We start from the raw sequence: 12,525 nt of genomic DNA, 5'->3' as shown, positions 1-12,525 counted from the left end.
TTATTGGATCCAAACTGTCATCCCCACACGGCAGGTGTGTAAGACTTCATGTATAGAGCAACATTGTTTATTTTTTCATGGCATTTGACAATTAACCAATGATTTCCCCTCTTATAGGCTGTTAAGGCTATGGTGGAGGCCAAGTATGTTCTAGAAAGGAACAGGGCCATAGCTGAAATGCAGAAGGTGGCTGCAGTGAGCCTGACTTCTGACATGTGGACGTCCATCAATATGGATGCCTATCTGGCTGTAACCTGCCACTTCGTTGACGATAACACATGTCTTAATTCTGTGTTGTAAGAGTGCAACAATTCCCCCAAACACACACTGCTGAAAACCTGGCCAGAGTGAAAGCCTCCCTCATGGAGGAATGGGGAATCCCAGACAAGGTCACTTGCCTGGTGACGGATGGTGCAGCCAATATGATTCCTGGTGCAAACAATTAAGCTACGCCCTTTAAAAGCTGCAGAAGCCACAAAAAGGCTTGTGACTGAATGTGGTGCACTAATCCGAACACCTGAAGCCGTGCCCCAAGAAAAACCATCCACATCTCAACCTGCTGAACAAGAAACCCCAGGTAATTTTAAAGCAATTTGAAGTAATTACTACAATCCACTGACACTCTCTGTGTATACTTTTCAGGAAACAAACTCTGGCATAAATTGGATCAGACTGTAAAGCTGTCCAGGAAGACCAAGAATGCGACGGCTGACGCAACTGTTGAAGTCCAGCGGTACCTGGCCGAACCAAATATCGGACGCTTGGAGGACCCTCTGAACTACTGGCAGACACAAAAACATGTGTATCCAAACCTGTATAAACTTGCAGTCACCTTTTTGTGGCACACCTGCTTCCTCAGTCCCGTGTGAAAGGGTGTTTTCAAAGGCAGGAGAACGTTGAATCAAAGAAAAGAAATCGCCTAAGCCCGAAAACTGTCGAAAAAATATTGTTTTTAAACAAAAAACAATAAAATTGTTCCATGTATCACAAGCACTTTCACTGCCCTCTGCAAAGTCACACAAGTACATTCACTGCCCTCTGCAAAGTCACACAAGCACATTCACTGCCCTCTGGAAAGTTAAACCCTTCTTCTTTTCCAGTTTTCGAACATATATTGCTTCTTTTGTCTTTATAGAAGGCAGCAGATATTTACATTTATTTATGTATAGATATAACAAGATACTATATTGATACATTGTTTTTATTATATACAGTCATTTTAAGACACTTACTGGTGCAAAATTCTGTTCATACAGGATTACAAATACATTTTACATCTTTTACACTTTTGTATCATTATTTCCAGTATTTTGAGTATGTCAAAGATTACAATAGTATGTGGCTGTTTTAACACCTGTTCACCAACAGGGGGTCTTGTGTGCACATGAAGCCCATGATGAAGCCTCATGAGATGAACCTTTTAGTGAACCGATTTGCTGGAAAGCTTCAAAGCTTCATAAGGCTTCATCTCGCCATCACTAGACAACAGTAAACCAAAACAAGTTGCACAGAACACCCATACAGCTCGCAGGAGAAGGAAGAGAGAGACTGAAGCCTTCCTCAGCCTTTTGTGCAGGCCCTAATTGGGGATTGGGAGCACCTGAGGGAGAGGCTGCCCCTGAGGGAGAGGCTGCACCTGAGGGAGACAATCAGGGAGAGAGGGGGGAGAGACACACACAATTAACAGTGAGAAAAGCCAGTGTGAACAAATGAGTTTTAAAGGCTTGATTTGAAATGACACAGTGTCAGACTGTCTGACTATATCATATTATGTTGTATCATTACTTGTCTTTTTTCGTGGTTATAAAGTATCAGTCACTGAACAACAGAGAATGTTTTATGAAATAGGACATCTTATCATTTAATTCTCTATTCTGTAGGAAGGAGGAATAATAACAGAGTAGGCCTACACTTAAAAACGTTAAAAAAAAAAAAAGATCCAATACGAAAAATGCGCCTCCTGGCATGTATGCACAATAATTTTTCAGCCGTTTGGTGTTTAATCTGATGAGAAATATATCATTCAATAGAGAGAAAGTAAATCATTTATGTGGTTCTTCTGCTCAGAAAACTAGACGAAATGCCCAATAACTGAAATGACGTCCCCCATGCGCTTCAATCTACAGCACAACACCGGTGTTCACCTGCAGAGGGCGCCCTGCAGCCTCTCATCCCACCGGAAGAAGGAACAGACATGTAACATTTAACCGGATGTAAATAAACTGCCTTCCCGCGCAGTTAAACCGGCTCAACAACGCATCCACATTCACGGATAATCTGACAAAATGGACGAGCTTTATTTGGATAACATCGACGAATATGTCAATGACCAGGATAAGATAGTGAGTGTACTCTTTATTTCATCACATGTCTTCTTTTCTTAACATTAATGCCAACGTTAGAACCGCGTTAACCTCGATACAAGCAGCCGCTGAACTGCATTAAGAAAACGGCTCGTTTACGGTTTGTTTTGCTTTTAGACTTGGTATTTATTAATCATGGCGTTTCATACAACGTGTAACGATTTATTAAGTGACTTTTGTTAATTCGGCTTATGTATAGTTTTGGGAAATATCGCTTGGATTGATCAAAACGTACATTTTTAAAACTAGTGTCAGTTCAATGTTGTTGCATGTGTCCGCCAACGGCTATGTTTTGAAATGTAACGAACCCTGTTATTTAAAAAAGCCGTTAAGTTAGTTAACAGGTTAAAGATGTTAACAAAAAGACCATCCAGGCTGCAAAGTCAAGCTTTTTTGTCTACCAGCAAATTAATAGTGAACGTTCACATTTTGCCTTGGGTGAATTATTAAACGTATACACTGTTTGTTGTCTTTCTGGCGAGTGAGTGATACAAACCTACTTGCACATTTGGCCATCACTAGCTGGTAAATGCTGCAGTTAGTCTGACCATTTAAACGTTAACCGTCGTTGTTTATACAACAGTTGAAGAAAAGGAAATTTGACTCGGGGACAGTTTCATCCCACCGTTAAACACCTGAACTTTTGAAAGAACATCCATAACATTCATCTCAGTTATTTATCTAATTAATATCATATTCCATTTACTTGTATATACTCTCCTTGCACTATTCTATTTTATTTGTGTTTACTTGCACTATTTTTATTTGTTCTATGTCCTATATGTTGCACTGTTGGAGGAGCCTGTGACCTAAGTTTCATTGACATATCTACACTGTAGCTAATGTACAAATGACAATAAAGCCTTGAATCTTGATTCTTGAAATGGTAAATAATCATATATTTTTTTCTCTTAGGTGTCTCGTTCATGTGCCAAGTGAATCTTAACACTAATGTTGTTTTGTTTGTTTATCAGGTGACTTATAAATGGCTGAGCCTCACTCTGGGAGTCCATGTCAACACAGCCAAACAGTGAGGGGTTATTCTCTTTTTTGGTGGAATAAAATGAGCAGAAATAGGGACAAGTCTTGATGGTCATACATTTGATTGTTAAACACAAGATATTTCTATGTATACTTGGTAATTGGAATCATAGTCACAGCATCATAATGGAACCAGTAGCAACTCATTATATGACTGTTTTTAAAGCCACTTCCTGAGTACCTACCATGGACGACATTAAATGTTTTACTATGAAATACACTTTACCAACTTCTTAAATAAACCTTTGTTAAATTAAAAGAAGACAAAATCCCCACCAAGCTAACCAGGTTTTGACTTCCGGGTAGGTGATGACAAAAATAAAGTGTTTAATGTCAAGAAAGAAGCTCAAGGTTCAACATCAGTGTTAGTAATTACCCAGACATCTGTAAGGCAAGGCAAGTTTATTTATATAGCGCCTTTCAACACAAGACATTAAGAAAATGGCATTTAAAAACAGTCATTAAAAAGCAAAGATAATAAAATAAACATTAAAAGGAAAAAATACATGAATAAAGGTTACAGTGCAGTTAAGATATGAATAGTTCGATTAAAAGCAGCGGCAAAAAGAAAAGTCTTAAGCCACAATAGCTGTACAATAACTATGCAAAATGTAGTCTAAATTATATACTTTTTTAAAATAAAATATTGTAAATAATAAATTACAAGGCTAATAATTCTGTGTTAACCTCAGTTTTTTGATAACCCCAGAGATGCATTTCGCTCAGTCCCCGAACAATATTATTAATATTAAGTACAATACTAATTCACCAACAATTAAAGTATGTGTCTTGTTTCTAGAATGCTCTTCCATTATTTGGATCACAAGAGGAAGGAGAGTTCGGCTCAGCTCCATGCCACCTACCTCGTGTCAGGAAAGTGTGTGGACAACGGCCAAGCGGTGAGAACAACAATAAATAAACAACAATATGATTTGCATATTTCTGGCTTTTTCAAAATGTCAGAACTTTTTTATTAAGTTTTGCTGCTGTTTTGTTTCCTTGCAGAGTCACAAGGTGTCGGTTATAAAAGAGGACAAGTTGGAAGGTGTCAAATAAAACGTTACTATTTTTTAAAATGATCGTTCAGTGTGTCGGTTTATTTATGGAGCTATATAATGAAGAGGCGTCTAACCTCAGGTGTGATTCATTTTGCAGACTTCAAATCCAAGATGAGCTTGATAGTCAGTGTCCACGTCTACAGTGTGCAGAAAGCTTTGCTGAAAGACAGCGGTCCGCTCTACAGCGTGGACTATGATGCCGTGAAGGACAATATGAAGAACTGCAGCAAGTATGGTTCATTTTTATCATTTCATATTTCCCTGTTATAAAAATGAGAGCAATCAGGATCTTTACAGTAATGTATTTTGTTCCAGTCTTATTCTATTTCAGCTTTTGCATTTGTACTCTTTGCTTTTTAATAACTGCATTTCAATGTTTCATGTGCTTCTGTTGCATCATGTCTAAATGCTTTTTATGTTTTTTGTAAAGCACTTTGAATTGCCCTGTTTTGCTTTAGATAAAATTGTCCTTGCGTTACACAAGTAGGAAAAAGCAATTTTATTATTAGCCTGCAGAGAGCTTTGTTTTAATGTGGGGTCCTCGTAAAAACAGTTAAAAAAATATATATATTAAAATCTACCTTTTAAACATCCACCTCCTCCAACCAATTTCTACTTCAATGCCTAATGTAGTTTAGTGAAGTGGTAGCTAGTGAATAAACTAACCCAGCCGCAATCCATTGTTAAAAAAAGAGACACATCTGTTTAATCATACCAGTCTTTAGGAACGTTCTGCATTGTTCCTACCTTCTTCCTTCTGTCTGCAGGTACAGTGCGATCCGCTGTGCCGGGGCAGTGCCCGTGTCCTCTGTGGAGCTGCAGCAGACGAGAGAAATCCAGAGAGCTCCTTCCCCAGAGCCTGAGAGCAAAAAGTCTGGCATGAACGGGAGTGCTCATCAGGCGTCGAAGCCTTCCACCAAGCCACAGAAAGGCATCATGGGAATGTTTGCGAGTAAGACTTCTTCTAAGAACCAGGATAACGGCAAAGAGGTTAAGTCTGAGCAGAAGGAGGAAGCACCTGTGGTACGTTTGATAGATCATTGGATGATTCATTCATGTTTTTTTTCAAACGCAAATACAAAATGTAATCCAAATAAAACACAATTACAGTGAAATAAATACAGATTGGTGAAAAAGAGAAATAAACGTAAGAGTTGCCACTAGAGGCAGTGGCTCAGTCAGTAGGGGGCTTGGACTGTGAGCCGTAGGGTCGCCGGTTCAAGTCCCCGAACAGACCTAAATATGGAGTGTGGACTGCTACTTGGAGAGGTCCCAGTTCACCTCCTGGGCTCTGATGTGGTGCCCTTGAGCAAGGCACCGGACATCCTCCTTCCCACTCCCATTGCTCCCCGGGCGCTGTACAATAGCTGCCCACTGCTCCTGGTAGTAGATGGGTTAAAAGCAGATTTCACTATGTGCTCTGCATGTGTGACCATTAAAGAGGGTTTCATCCTTCACTATTCTATTCTAGAGTTGTGGTATCACCGGTATTAATGATGACCATCTACAGCAAACCTTTCTGTTTTCAGATGTAGTCTAGCTGTGATTCTTTCCACGATGTCAACATCTTTTACCCTGTCTCTCCACTGCAAACTGCTGGGGGGTTGAGACTTTACTGGTGTGTGTGTTTGATATTTTAGGACGATGCCCCCAAAAGCAAGCCAGCTGTAAAAGCCAATCCTATGATGAACTTCTTTGGGAGTCAAGCAGCAAGTGAGTATTACCTTTTTATATTTTTCCAAACAAATGTTTTTTTTTCTAGCTACTCTAATATTATTCTGTTTCCATAAAAAATAATCCAACAAATGAAAAGATCATTTGTTGGATTCAAGATGTATGGATGTAATTTGAGGCAACATCTTTTGCAGACAGACGTAAATATCAGCAATTTATTTCACAAAAAGTAAAAAGCCAAACATGATCTGAAAAGTAGTTGAAATACACGAGGTTTGATGGCAGTGGCATGCAATGTCACTTCATGTGTATGGAGGGTTAAATGTATTTGCATATCTTTTAACATGCGTGTGTGCCTTGTGGTGTTGGACACATGCCATTCAAACTTTGGGTTTGACTCACTTAGACAAATGAACCAATGCTTAGGAACCATTGAGTAGTTTGGGTTAAAAACCTTTAGTTTTCAGGGTTTTTGTCTCAAATGTTAGATGTGTTATTAATGCGCCTGGGCCCCTTTTCTCAAGCTGAAGATTGTTTGTCAGGGTGACACATTTCATATATCTCCATCAATGTCTTATAGTGGTTAATGGTTGTTAAATAAAATGACTTAAATTGTAACAATGCGGTAGAATGACATCAGAAGCGCCTCAGCTTCAGGTAAGCCCTCTTCACTGCTGAGATGAACCCCAAGAGGAGCCACATCCAAACAGAAATGACATTGTTTGTGTTTTTTGTATCCTGGCAAGTTCAGTAAACAGGAATGTGGCTTGACACAACAAGAGTGACCAACATGACTGACGTTATGGATGAGAAACGTATTTAAAAACTGTTGTGTTGGTGTGCTGACTTATCACTAACCCTCCCAACCAAACACTCTTTATTTCTTCAGAGAAACCAGAAAAGACTGTGAAGCAGGAGGAAGCTCCTCCGTCGTCTTCATCAGTGTGAACAGAAACGTCCGCAGCCCGAAGAAAAAACACAAGCTGCTGTCGTGAAGCCAAAACCTAAAGACAACCCAGAAGAGGTCCAGGAGGTGTGGATTCTGTTACATGAAAGTATTGAATGTGCTAGGACTTGGTGATATGAAATAAATCATACATCTCAAATATTGTTTAGCAAATTCCTCTATCTATGTTGTGACAATAGTGTAGATTGACTATTGGTGCTTTTGCTAAATATTTCAACATTGCGAGTTTAATAAATAATCATTAGCAACATGGAATTAATAATTAAGTGGCTAAAAGCAAATAAATAGAAGAGCGAGAGCAGTCCTGAAAGCGCAATATTACGATATCCCTAATCATCACATCTAGTATCATAACACGATATATTTGCTCAAAACGTTAGATGGAAACGGAGACAAGAACAAGTCTCCTTTTGAATTGAATGTACTGTAAAAATATTGACGTTTTTTATATTAAGAAGTATTCATTCACTTGGTTCACCAAAGTAATTATGCCTATAAATATATTTAAATTAAAGTCTTCCTCTTCCTCTTAGCAAAACCAAGCGAGTCGAGGAATCTGACAGCGAAGAAGATAAAATGGACAAGAAAAAGAGACGCAGGATTAAGAAGCCTGTGTCAGACAGCAGCGATGAAGATGGTAAGAGCTTTACTTTCACTTTAAGTCATTCTTAGGAAATTCAGTTTTGTAAATCATTTAAGTTAAAAGGCCTCGATATAAATGGCAAATGACTGGGAAAGTTGACTACAGGAAGGAATACATTCCCCTTTAATGTTTATTTAATTGAATTTCAAAAGCCCTTTAGTAGAACTTAACTAACTCTGTTCACCTCTTCAGTGATTCCAGATTCTCCGCAGCAGATGGAAACAAGAGAACCGTCGCCGAGTCCTAAGAAGGAGATCAAGGCTGTTTCACATTCACATGTAAGAGTTCAATATTGTAGTGTTGACGTAATTACTGTAACACACAAATATAGGTAATAGAAATCCATTTATTCCACTAATAGTCTCTCGATTGAATGTTCCCTATGTATATGGATGTATAATAAGAACTGGATACAGCGTGGGAGGCGGGGTCTCGTTCTTTCCTATGAGAGCTGCTCATTGGCGCATGAGGACAAAATGGCCCAACTTTTGAGAGAGCTGAAACGTCACAGATTACCCGTCATGCCTGGCTGTCAGAGCAGAAGTAACCCGTATGTGCGCTCATAGAGCATGCGCAGTTGAGTTGCCCTCTTAAGCCCCGCCCCCGAGCTCCCACTCTGATGCGCGTTCATAATGCCAAGGAAAATAACTCGGAATAACGCTATTAGCACATTTTACAACTTGAGGACCGAATGTTTTTAATAAGGGCTATACAAACGTTCATACTGGGTAGTTTATTTGGTTAAAAAAAAATATCCAACGATTTACAGACGTCTCATTCCCGATGTTAGTCAATGGGAAAAAGTGTTTCCGGGCCCAGCAACCGATACGGAAGTGTAGTACTGCCGTTTGGCCACAACGAATATTTTCCTCAGAGTCCGGCGCACTTCCTGGGGGCTTGTGTATATCACACTGAATATATATAACAATTACGTGTTTTCTTTTATTGCTACAGCAGCGAGACGCTGAGATGAAGACGAGGAAGATACTGACGAGTCCTGAAATCTTGTACCTTTTAGATGACGAAGGATGCATGGGTATGAAAACAAGTTATACTTCATGTTATTTTAATTTCACCAAAAACAAGACAACATTGTACAGAATTCGTATTTTTAAAAGGTCTCTCTAGATCATTTTCATAAGATACCAGTATAACAATACATTGTCATAACGAAATTGTAATAGAATTATCGATTTATCTCAGACAAAAAAATAAAAAATCTTTTAAGTTGTTGTTGATATTATGTAAGAGAGATGTTTATTTAATTATCAAATAATCTGCCAAATATCTTTTTTTTTATTGAACTGTCTCTATAAAATGTAAGACAAGTTGTAACCCTAGCAACCCCCACTTGATGTCTTAAACATGCTTACTTTATCTGACCAAAAACTCAATTATATTTGGTTTATTATTATTATTGAGTTACTGAATAAAAGCTCATAGTTACATTTGAGAAAGTATAACTTTTTAAGGAGCAAAATAATTTCTTAAACTATTACTCAATTTTCAAAACAGTTAATTTATAGAGAATAAATCAAGTTTTTCAGCTCTGATTTAATTTTTTTGTGTCCTTATAATCTAGATAAGTGTGTATAATGGGATCTGATAAAAACATGTTGATATAATGCAGTTTAATTAAGCACCACCTATAAACACATTAAGCCTAAATTCCCTCTGATTCTATCTTTCCCCCACAGTGACAGAGAAGGGCTATGAGAGTGAGTCGTACTCTGAAACAGAAGACGACTTCCAGGCCGCGAAACCAGCCCCGAAACATCCCGTTCCCGCAAAACTACCTGCGAGCAAACCGGACGAGAAGAAGAGCCAGAAGAAAAATAACGCAAATGCAAATAAGGATCTAAACAAGCTTCAATTATGGGATTTTTCCAGAAGAAATGATGAGAGCAACGACAGACCCTTTTTATCGGCACTGAGGAACAACAAGCACTGCTGCAGACTTTCTGTGATGAGGTTTTGGTGACTTGAAATACATGGACATATACAAATCAGTATGACGGCTGTTATCCTTTTCACCTTACCATTACCTGCTTTTACTACATGACCTACTAAATAAACAATAAATACTGAAACTTAATGTGTTTTTTCCTTTGAAGAGAACAGATTGTGCTCAATTTCAGGTTCATATTTGTATTTTGTGATTCTTTCTTCTTGTTTCTCCAACACATTGTACTTGATAGGCTAAGGGGTGGGGCATCTTTAAGCGGTTGACCAATCACAACAGAGCCAGCCAGTTAGCCAATCAGAGCAGACTGGGCTCTGGTTTCAGACAGAGGGTGAAAGAGCTGCTGCAGCACAGGCAGTAAATAAAGAGCTTTTTGAACATTAAGCATGGAGACATGTCCCAGTAGAGGCACTGCATACTGATATGAACCTGAAATGAGCATATAGGGCCCCTTTAAAGGGGACCTATCATGCAAAATGCACTTTTGTACGTCTTTTATACATGAATATGTGTCCCCGGTGTTCCAGGGAACTCACCAAGTGTCAGAAAACACAACCCTCTCTATTTTCCTCCATACCCAAATCTCTAAAAAAGGGGCTGCAACGGATCTGAGATAAAAACTGATCCAGATTTGAACACTCCTGACGTCAGGACAGTGGCGCTACGGCTATTGGGCCAACTCCACCAATCAGGAGGAGACAGCCACGGCCATTGCCGTTCGAAAGCGCTGGAGACGCTGTAGTACATATGCCAGGCCAGTAGGTGGTGCTGTTCTCACAGAATCAGCCCTTGCTAAAACGGAGCTAAAAAAGTGCAAATTGAGCGAAATGAGGCATGGCTACAATGCATGATCTGTTTGGTATTTTGAAAAAAAAAAAGTATAAATATGCCTTATATAGGTATGGTCCTACTATATTATTCAAATATAGCATGATAGGTCCACTTTAAGTAAAGTAACTTGAGCAAATGTACATAACGCAGCGTCCACACGGCGGCGTGCGTTGAAGCTTGCCGGTGGGCGTGTCTGAAACTCGACCAACAACCAATCACATGAATCTCCCGCCCCGGACACAGAAGCACGCAGTTTGATTGGCTAGAGCTTGTACTGGCATATGATTTGATTGGCTGACGCTTCCGTCGAAGCTTCAAAAGTTGAACATTGAACAACTTTTGAAGCGAGCAACGCGACGGAACCACAATGCAGTTCGGCAAAGCGTGACGTCAACGCACGCTGCCGTGTGGAAGGGGCCGTAACACCCCTGAAATATATATTTACACAAGTCAAGAATGGCTTTATGTGAAAATGAAATGCTTTTTTTCTCAAATGTTTGCACAAATTAGAAAGTTAGGGTGGGTTGGACAGTATCCGATAAATATGTTGTTTACTATTATTAATTAACACCTTGCATGCTTTTTTCCTTCCAAAGCAAAGCAGAATGTGTTCATAAAGGTACAAAACCAGCTCAAATTACAGAAAAGTCCTCCAGTTTTTTCTACCAAATGTCTAGATGACACGCAGTAGACAATGTGGTCTTTGGGGACTTGTTGCTCCAGGACAACCACACAGACTTCCCAGTGAGCTCACACAGAAGCACCACACCCTCTCTCCCAGTAGAACTGGTATTTGGATTAGCTAAGCACTCCAACGTGAAAAAAAGATATCCCTCCCTCTGCTGTTTCAGGGAGTGGTCAGAATATGTGTTCAGCCATAGTGGTTTGTCGTGGCTTTTGCTCCATTATGGCATCTGTTGAATGAGGTCAGACATGATGCATTTTTATTTTAAGAGGAGGTGTCACAGCTGCGCCTCCCTCTCTCAAAGACAGCTGAGTCACAGGCTACAGTACGTTCCTCTTTTGGGGATAACAATAGCACCAGTGTTCATGTTAATTCCTTTACATTTTCAACATTTCAACTAGCTTATATAACATGTCTTCCACTTTGTGTCTTTTGTTATTATGGCTGCACTCGCATATTTCCCTATAGTTCATTATAACATTTTGACTTTCTGCAAAACAGTCGGATCTTGATGGGAAGTTAGATTTATTGGTTTTAAAGCATAAAACCATGTACAAAGCTTTTCGCTTCATAGATTGATGAACCTGCAAATGGGTCTATTGGGTTATATAGGTTAAAAGGCATGACAAATTATTACAAGCACATTTCCCATATTTAATTCCTGAATTGAGCTTATTTGTTAGATGATTTGTTACTCTTGGGGTTGTCAGTGAAACCAACAATCAAATATTGCTTTATGGCATTATTGAACTACCAACAGTGTGTACAAAAGTTAAAATAGGTTTATGCTGTATTTAACAGTGGTGGAATGTAATAGGTACATTTACAAAAATTCTGTTAGTAATTATATTATTATTATATTATTTGTAATTCTGCAATGTTGACGTACTTGTACTATACGGTGTATTTCAAATGGAACGCTACTTTTGGTACATTAAGTATATTTTGAGGCCAATACTTATATACTTTTAATCAGTAAGATTTTGAAATAATTACTTTTACTTGTAACAGAGTATTTTTATAATTGAGTATTTCTACTTTTACTTAGGCCTAAGTAAAATATCTGAGTACTTCTTCCACCACTGATATGCAATGGAATCTTAAGTAAGAGGTAAACATGACAGACCAAAATATAGTAAACTCTACATGTTATGCTACTTTGTCATTTGCTAGTGCCTTCATCATTTTAATTGTTAATTTCCATAAATCATTTCCCCACAGAATTTGACAACCACAGCAGCGTGGTGGGGAGGGAGCGGGGTGACGTCACTGTGATCCACATCCACAGGGCGGCAGCAGG

At 38.9% G+C, this 12,525-nt stretch overlaps 1 protein-coding gene across 1 annotated transcript; it reads left to right on the top strand.

Moving 5' to 3' along the window:
- The first annotated feature begins 2,220 nt into the window (after nt 1-2,220).
- Nucleotides 2,221-9,841, top strand: pold3 (polymerase (DNA-directed), delta 3, accessory subunit). Its single transcript, XM_034152779.1, is given in 14 exon segments — nt 2,221-2,342; nt 3,338-3,393; nt 4,204-4,303; nt 4,410-4,449; nt 4,560-4,692; nt 5,230-5,485; nt 6,103-6,175; nt 7,026-7,078; nt 7,080-7,171; nt 7,637-7,740; nt 7,939-8,024; nt 8,701-8,782; nt 9,444-9,596; nt 9,599-9,841. Coding segments are annotated over 14 exon segments (1,332 nt in total). The 5' UTR covers nt 2,221-2,285; the 3' UTR covers nt 9,646-9,841.
- Nucleotides 9,842-12,525: the final 2,684 nt, after the last annotated feature.

Source organism: Trematomus bernacchii, unplaced genomic scaffold, assembly GCF_902827165.1.
Source record: "Trematomus bernacchii unplaced genomic scaffold, fTreBer1.1, whole genome shotgun sequence".
Taxonomy (NCBI): Eukaryota; Metazoa; Chordata; class Actinopteri; order Perciformes; family Nototheniidae; genus Trematomus; species Trematomus bernacchii.
Note: the sequence above shows the minus strand (reverse complement) of the source record. Positions and strands in the feature narration are given on the sequence as shown.